The sequence below is a fragment of the Nansenia antarctica genome, assembly GCF_963989245.1.
Source record: "Nansenia antarctica genome assembly, chromosome: 10".
Classification (NCBI taxonomy): Eukaryota; Metazoa; Chordata; class Actinopteri; order Argentiniformes; family Microstomatidae; genus Nansenia; species Nansenia antarctica.
This window is the reverse complement of record NC_137680.1, coordinates 10999492-11008600: the sequence shown is the minus strand read 5'-3', so window position 1 is coordinate 11008600 and position 9109 is coordinate 10999492. Positions and strand designations below refer to the sequence as shown.

At 45.2% G+C, this 9109-nt stretch overlaps 1 protein-coding gene across 1 annotated transcript in view; it reads right to left on the bottom strand.

Moving 5' to 3' along the window:
- Positions 1-4492: 4492 nt before the first annotated feature.
- The window catches only part of LOC308166622 (putative neural-cadherin 2), a gene marked incomplete at both ends in the record, with an annotated part of 139282 nt that continues 134665 nt past the window's right edge, over positions 4493-9109 (bottom strand). The window contains 7 exons of the mRNA XM_080540951.1: positions 4493-5134; positions 6167-6324; positions 6474-6727; positions 7086-7266; positions 7712-7982; positions 8573-8739; positions 9048-9109. The exon at positions 9048-9109 is cut by the window's right edge and continues 119 nt beyond it. Of these exons, the coding sequence (XP_080397077.1) occupies positions 4493-5134; positions 6167-6324; positions 6474-6727; positions 7086-7266; positions 7712-7982; positions 8573-8739; positions 9048-9109 (1735 nt within the window). The remainder of the gene's footprint in view (positions 5135-6166; positions 6325-6473; positions 6728-7085; positions 7267-7711; positions 7983-8572; positions 8740-9047) is intronic.

Genomic DNA, 9109 nt, shown 5'->3' with positions numbered 1-9109 from the left:
GTAGAGGTCACTCACACACAGAGATGTAGACAGAAACAACAGAATTATGGCATGTCTGCCACTAAATAATACAAAATTATATGAATAGAATAACGTGATCACAAAAAAAAGAGAGAACATAACTAGACTCTGGGTTTGGGATGGAGAAAGGGTCTGATTGATAGAATTAGAAATAAACACTTTTAATCTTACATATTGGTAATTCTTTTGACATAATGATAACTAAGTCAATGTGAACATCACCAGGTTCATCAACCACTCTAGATTAGATATTACTGTTTATTCTAGTAACACCCATGTCTCTTTTCTCAGTGGCCAAAGGCGTTGAGACAAGAGGAGAAGAGAATGTATCCAAACTCTGGGACTCTGGACTCTTACAATTAACAAACCCAAAATTATTTATAAAATGATAAGCTACACAGCATCATGTTTTCCTGTCAAATCTGTGAAAATATATACTTGAGAACTAGTGATAACTGAAGTTAGACTTTTTAAAATGAAAAGAACCTCAACATGCACTCAGGGAATGTGTGTAAGAAATATTTGTCTTTTGTTATTTATATGATCTTGGACTTTGAGTTTGTATTTCTGATTGTGTTGTGGAGATTCTGGATGTATCTTTGTTATCATTCTGTTGTAATTTCCTGTGGAAACTTTCTCCATTGTCACATAAGTTATGTCACATACATACTGTATTTATGAATGTATTTATTATGTTGCCTATTTATTTATATTCAACTGTCAGGTTGATCAGACGTTTATCAATTAAAAAGTAATGTGGGATTAAACATGTTTCATGTTGTTTATCTCCATCTCTCTCTCTCTCTCTCTCTCTCACACACACACACACACACACACACACACACACACACACACACACACACACACACACACACACACACACACACACACACACACACACACACACACCTCTCTCAACCACTTTTATGTGACCTGTAATGTGAAAATGTTTCATAATTCCATGAACAAACTCATTAATCTCCATAGATTGAACATTACTGAGGATGTTCTGTTGTAAATCTCAGTGCCAGATCACGTTACCGTGTTTCAACTTTGTTTCTCTTTCTAACATTCCCCAAGCATGATGGCTCTCAGTAGCATGGAGTGGGTGATGGAGTGGGTGATACACTATAATTGCTGTTAAATCTGCACAGGAAGGGTTTTACATACGTTTTTGAAGAATGCACTTGTTTTTGGATAGATTTTCCTGTCAATCGGAAAAGCTAGATGTACAAATGTAGATGTAATGCCCACCAGTAGAGTCAAAGATGTCATCAGGAGTTTTCTGTGATGGTGAAACTGTCTTACTTTTTAACATAGTGCTTTGGTGTGATTACCTCCCATCCTGTGACATTTGTAATGCAGTCTTGTTTTCGTATTTTCCATTTCACTTAAACATTTCCTTTCCTTCGTGTTCGGTAGCTATAGTATTTAATTGAAAATGAATAAGAATCTTGGTAATTTTCATTTTTAGTTGTATTGTCTCATCAGCATAAATATTTTAAATAGGCTCTGACTGTGACCCAATATTCAATTTCACCATAAGAGGGCAGTCTCTCCCCATGCTAAGACTAAACACACACACACACACACACACACACACACACACACACACACACACACACACACAGCTGCACCATCTCACAGTCAGGTCAGTCTGACCAGGAGTCAGTTGAACTCATTCATTCTGAGTGAGCTGCTAATTGACGTCTGATTGACATGACTGATGTCTGCCGATGTCATGTTTGTCCTTGTCAAATTAATTGCACAGCATCACAGCTGGACAATGTTTGATGTCATCTTCTGGTTCATTTAGCTAGCATAACATAATCCATGTATTATATTAGAATGGATTCTTAATAGGACTGGTTGTTAAAATCCCTAAATATTCAGCACAACAATTGAGTGGAGTTGGAGATGTCCTCTTGGGTGGAGTGGAATTTGGCAATGATCACGTGGTGCCACCAGTACGACACATCTTCAGTTGTGGTCCCCGACCTCATTGGGTGTTTCGGCCAGTTATCACAAGACACCCTCTGCCGAGGTTGGCCCACCACAGGCTGATCAGGCCTGGGTGTGTGTCGCACGGTGGCACCACGTGGTCATTTGGGAGCCCATGTTGGGTCCCTACGTTTCAGCCACAGCCAGTGACTGCTCCGTTCTGCTGCAGTGGACAGTTCTCTGATTGCCTTCCGTTGGGCCTGTCCTCTGATCCCTACTGCCCTCAGGAGCCTTGTGGTGGAGCTGGCTACAAAGCCTCTGCAGCCCACCTCCACTGGCCACACCTTCACGTTCAAGATAGTATGAGTTTAGGTGATCAAATTGAACAAATTAATTCAGGACATAGTCATTGTCTTTACCATTGAAATATAAACTCACATGAACTCAACACTCCCAGATGGTGGGTGAAAGATAACTACACAATGTGGAAGAAAGAAAATGACTAAATCAAATGGCATTGCCTTGAGGAAAAGTAATTTTTTATTAAAAGTCATATACAAAAGGGATATTTGACGTTAGGTTGCTATAAAACGTACATATGTACATTGTATATACATAATAACATGGGGCAAGGGCCTTGATTCCCAAATACAATGGGCAGGAGGGAATGTTGGTTAGTTGTCGAGGTACAAAGAGTGGGGGTCACTTGCAGAATAACACAAATAGTGTTTGCAGGTGAATGTGCGTGTGTGACTGTTTATATGAACACAGCCATGTATACCCATTATAACTGGAAAAAATGCAATAATAGGAATTTAATTGAATCCCTTGTTATTGAACCATTTAAGGCTATGGAGCAGAAACCAGCAAATAATTGGCACCACCAGTAACTTGATTTGGATACATAGCTTGAGTACAGTTTCTAGTAGTGACACTTGAATTTTGGATAGTGTGAGCAGATGTTAGACTGAGGGGATTAAAAGCGTGTTTATCAGTGTTTGTGTGTGTAGCGCAGTATGTGAATGTGTGTGTGCGTGTGTGTGGTAAATAATGTAGTAATTTCCCCTCAGTGCATCACAGTACCTCTACACGGATGGACAATTATTTGTACAGCTATCCACTACATATAAGGAGCAATCAAGTTCTCTCTCGTTGTGCAATGGCCAGACAACCAGTTTCTTTTAGACTTGTTTTCAACATTTTTTTTCAACATTTTTGGAGAGCTTGTGTCTTGGGTTTCTCATTAACCTATAGCAACAAAAATAGAATAATAAACTATTTAAATGAGGCCATTCGAGACAACTGTAGGCAAATTGAATATATGTGATTGTACTATTCGCCTTTTCTTTGATAACTCCCAACCTTTTATGTCCCAGCATACTCCTGTACTTGTATGGACATTTCCCTGGCTACTTTAGCACAATTACATTCATCAGACGTTGTCACAACATTGTGGGGACACATTGTCCTCTCATCTCCAAGACGATAGACACAGGAAGTGTCAGAAATGATTGGCATCACATGCCACCACAACCTTCGTACCAACATAGAGCTAGAAATAGAAGAAAATAACCCACCACCCACCACGTCCTTGTACGACACATCAACACAGTGCACAATCAGGGGTGAACTCAACTAGATTCATGATATCTAGTATATTGGAGTAGAAAAATAATTTGTTTCCTATATCTTAAACCTATCATCATATTCTATAATACACGTTTGCATTGCCAAGAAACAGTTTTTGACCAGGCATGCCGACTGGGCTTTTGTTGTTTTCAGCATTTAAATGTTTGTACTTATTTCTTTTGGCAAATGGATTCCGCAGTTCCATTGACGGGACTGAGAATCATCCACTAGTGCAATTGGACCTAAAAGGGAAGGAAAAGTCAAAATACTGTTTTTGAGTGTAGTCTTGGCTCTGTCTCAACAAAACATCTGCTGCCTATAAACTACCTGTAACTCATATACTGTATATTGCGCAGATGTGGTTTTGATAGATTTCAAAATGTCAAAACATGTTCCCTTTTCATAAATTGTTCCTTGTATATACCTCAAACTCCCGTTGTGTGAAGACAAATACAGAAGGAATAAAATGGCGGCCCAAATTCTCACTGGACAGAATGTTGGAAAAGAAAAAAACCTGGTGAAACCTCTCTGATAAGTCTAAGAATGACATCCACGTAACCATTCCTCGTGACTTATAGTCATCATCTAATAAGAAGTCTGAAACTATAACTTTATAACACACCCAAAAATAATAGGCTTAACTTAGATTGAACCACCCATGACATTGAGTTAAAAATCTTCCATATGATGTAGAAGAGCCTTACTTGAGACGATAAAATAAATACAGTCCATGTAATGCCAATAAATAAACCTCCTCATCTCAATGTGACGTTCAACCCCCCTTCTAACCATATAAAGCTTATACAAACCCATCACACATCAACAGGAACCCATTTTCTATGTGCTTTGGTCACTCACAACCAAGCGGCACTGACGCACCACACACAGACATAAACAAGTATTACTGTAAGTCAGTTAGGGTTTGCTGTGGATGGTGATGGCGGTTTACAGGGTCTGGCAGGTGGTCCTGACTGTGGCTCCTCCTCTGGCTGGAGCTCACAGCGTCCCTATACGTCAGTGCCAGCTCCGGACGCTCGTACATCTCGCTCAGCGCCTCGAACTTTGACCCCCAGTGTGACAGCCGATCGTAACTAAAGCCGGCTTCTCCGTCCTCGCTGTTGCCGTGGGAGATGGCCGAGCCCAGCGAGCTGAGGCTTCCCACTGAGGAGCCGGCGCCCTCGATGCACCACACGTGGTAGCTGTCCGGCGGGAGCACCTGGCTGTCGTTGTCCGCCTCCCAGATGATGCGCGCCACGTAGCTCTTGAAGTCCATGGGGCAGTGGCCGGCGCCGCCGGAGCTAGCGTTAGCCTCGTTCGAGTACTTAGCCTCGTTAGCATAGCTAGCATTGCTAACATGGTGGTGGTGGTGGTGGTGATGGGGGATGTGGAGGTAGGGGGCCCCCGAGCTGCAGGCTGACCCGGCGGGGTGCACTTCCTCCTGGGAGCCCTGGGAGGACTTGATGAGTGGGGCAGTGGTGCAGGAGGAGGACTGGGACAGGCTGGAGCACAGGGGCCTCTTCAGCTCTGTGATGTCATAGGCGTTCTAGAGGGATGGAAAGGTGTAGAATGAACCAAATCTGAGTCAATATATGATTCTCTGTAAAATGGCTGTTGGGGATCAAAGATTGTGTGAGAATCAGGCTAGTGGCAATATTCAGCCATTTTTTAATTAAAGCTCAAAGCTAGTTATTTGTCTGTATTATCTTGTAGATAGTACTAGTTTTTTTTTTTTGTCTGACTTACATGTAACGATGAATTGAGAATCAAGGACCCCAATTGAAATAAGCCAGTGGCTTTCTTGGGTTTTTATCCTGTTAGTTGACCTTGTATGTAATATGTACTTTCATGTACCTACTTCTGCAAATCTTCTAATAAAGTTTTCAATCAATCAATCAATCAATCAAAAACACTTTCAAACAATAATTTAAACATTTTTTAAAAAGCCAATGATGCCACCAAGTGGTACATTTTGAAACTACACTCAATGTCCAATAAGCCAGGCACTCAAACTAATGTTAAGGCCAATGCACACGGCGTGCGATTTTGTCGCACGACAACATTCGATTCTCAATTCACGCCAATGAATGAATGAATGTGAATGGAGAATCGAATGTTGTCGTGCGACAATATCGCATCGCACGCCATGTGCATTGTCTCATTGAGATGGATTCAAAACAATGGAATCGAATTTGGCGGTGCGACAAAATCGCACGCCGTGTGCATTGGCCTTTACTCTTAGAAAACATCTGGCCTGACGTGACAACGTCTGGCCTATGTAGATAGATAGACTTTATTTGTCATTGTTACAGTACAGGTACCAAACAACGAAATTTAGGAGGGGAGGCTCCCCTGGTGTTTAAGAAAGGAAAAAAGAAACACATTTTGGAAAAAGCATAGATGCATAAAATCACAAGAAGATAAAGAGCTGGTTTACATCAATAGAGGCTATGTACACAATCCACTGTACTATACTGCACAGATAGTCAACTACGACTACGACGATGTGTGTGTGCTTGTTTGTGTATGTATGTGTGTGTGTGTTCGTTTGTGTCTGTGTGTGTGTCTGTATGTGTACCTGGTCCTGCTCTCCCCCTCCCTCTTCGTTGTAGTTGAGGATGTTCTCTCGGATGTCCTCCCAGCTCTCGTGTTCGGCAGGGATGTGGTAGACGCCTCTCTTCTGGAACTTACTATGGCTCCCCTTCTGGTTCCACACTGTCACTGCTACTAGAACAGCTACATATATATATGAGAGAGGGTTATGAGCCTCATACAACAAACCCTTTTCCGCTTTCAGTTTCTTCCCCTCTCCTTGCACATGATTTTGTTTGACATTTTTGTAAACAAACAAAACAAAACAAAACAAATAAAGTTGCGGTCTTTACCGAAGAAGACGAGCAGACACATGCTGATGGCTAGGATGGAGCTGGGGCTGAGGGCGGCCGGGCGGTGGGCGTTCACCTGACCCACCTCGCACCGCTGGCCCTTGAAGCCCGCCGCGCAGCGACACTGGTAGCTGTCGGTGCCCAGGGCCTGGCACGCACCCCCGTTGCGGCAGGCAGAGGGTCCACAGGGCGAGGGGACGCAGCGCTGGAGGCCGGACGGCTCGTCTGTCACTGTCACCTGACTGCCGGGACACCTGGGAGGAGGAGGAGAAAGTAAAAAAAAAAGTGGAGAATGCAATGCTAACATTAGCCTATTGTGGCCATGGTAATGAGTGTATGTGTGTGTGTGTGTGTGTGTGTGTGTGAATAGGTGTGTGTGTCTGTCTCGGAGAAAGAGTGAAGTGATGTTTGAGTGAACGTGTAAGAGTGAGTGTGTACAATATGTGTGTGTGTGTGTGTGTGTGTGCGTGTGCGTGTGTGTGTGTGTGTGAATAGGTGTGTGTGTCTGTCTCGGAGAAAGAGTGAAGTGATGTTTGAGTGAACGTGTAAGAGTGAGTGTGTACAATATGTGTGTGTGTGTGCGTGTGCGCGTGTGCGTGTGCGTGTGTGTACCTGCACTGGTGTTTCCTCCACAGGTCCACACAGTAGAGCGGGCTGCGGCAGGGCTTGGCGCTGCAGGCGTCTGAGTGGCAGCCTGAGGTCACCCCCCGGCGCTCCAGCACCGTGCTGAACTCTGTACTCTGACCGTCCAGGGGGAGAGAGTGTCCGTTCAACCGCACGTCCCGCAGACAGCCTGAGAAAGGGAGGGAGGGAGGGAGAAGGGGAGAGGGAGGGAGGGAGAGGGGGAGAGGGAGGGAGAGAAAGAGAAAAGGAGAGGGAGAGATCTTTAATATGCATTTAGTACTGAGGGAGAGAGGGAGAGCGAGAGAAGGAGGAAGGTAAAAGAGAGAGACTTTCACTTTCGCTGCCCTTTACTCACACTAAAAGGTTGGAGGAAGAGAAGAGAGGAGAAGAGAAGAGAAGAGAGGAGAAGAGAAGAGAGGAGAAGCGGATGGCACGAGACGAGAGAGACGAAAAAGGGACAAAAAGACAAGAGCCCCACTCCAGTCACTACTCTGGAAAAAAAGAGTAGAAATGACAGAAGAAGAAGAAGAAGAAGAAGAAGAGGAGGAGGAAGAAGAAGAAGAAGAAGAAGAAGAAGAAGAAGAAGAGGTGGAGGAAGACAAAGGAGCCTTTACCCTGGAAGTCGGCATGGGGGAGCCCCGGGCTCAGGGCCGCGTTCCCCAGCAGCACGCTGGACGGGTGCACCAACATCTCCCACCTGGTCCCCAGCCGAGCCCTGACCTCCCGCGAGCCCCCGCCCTGCTCCAGACGCAGGCCGAACACGTTGTCGTGGCGATGCAGGCTGGCTAGCACCCATTGGCCGCCGTCCACCCGCTGACTCTGCAGACGCAGGGAGTGGGCGCCGTCCCCCAGGTTGGCACGCACGGACAGGTGCCCGTCTACGATCTGAGAGAGAGGGACGGAGAGAGAGAGGGACAGAGAGAGAGAGGGACGAAGAGAGAGAGGGACGAAGAGAGAGAGGGACGGAGAGAGAGAGGGACAGAGAGAGGGACAGAGAGAGAGGGACAGAGAGAGAGAGGGACAGAGAGAGAGGGACAGAGAGAGAGAGGGACAGAGAGAGAGAGGGACAGAGAGAGAGGGATGGAGAGAGAGGGATGGAGAGAGAGAGAGAGGGACGGAGAGAGAGAGAGATGGACAGAGAGAGAGAGAGAGGGACAGACAGAGAGAGAGAGAGAGAGGGACGGGCAGAGAAAGAGAGACAGAGAGAGAGGGATGGAGAGAGAGAGAGAGACAGAGGGACAGAGAGAGATTCATCAATCACTCCAATCTTATATAATTGTATACTTACTGTATACATGACATATATGTTCTATGATTTTAAGAAATGTGTCAAAAATTCAAGGTTGGCAGTGTCGAGGACAAATTCAGTGATGTTCTATCCTGTGTGAGTGATCAAATCGAATCAAGTTTTATTTGTATAGCGCATTTCTCACAAGATGTGACTCAATGCGCTTGTGATGTCATAGGACACTGACCTCCAGGATGATGTACTCGTTGGCGTCGCGGGAGGTCATGGAGAGCAGGGTGCCAGAGGAGGAGCGCGTGCGGAGGAGGAGTTGGATGTGTGTGCGGCGGGGGCTCCCGCCCCCCCTCAACTGATACCGCAACATACTGTCTCTGCCAAAGGACCACTCTGGTAGAGCTAGGGGGGAAGAGAGGGGAGAGGGTTAATACACACACGTACACTCACACACACACACACACACACACACACACACACACACACACACACACACACTGTACTCCTCGGTCAAAGAGGAAAAGAGCAATCACTCTAGAATAACTTTACACACACAACCATACCTGTACACCAACACATAAACACAACCAGACGTACACACACACACACACACATTCACATACTACCCATCCGAAACACACAATCTACCCCAAAACTCACACAGACACAGCCTCCAAACAAAAGGTTTCCCATAGAGCCCCATGACTCACCCTTTTCACACTTGTGCCCGCTGTACCCAGGGTGGCAGTCGCAGCTGAAAGAGCCCCACTCG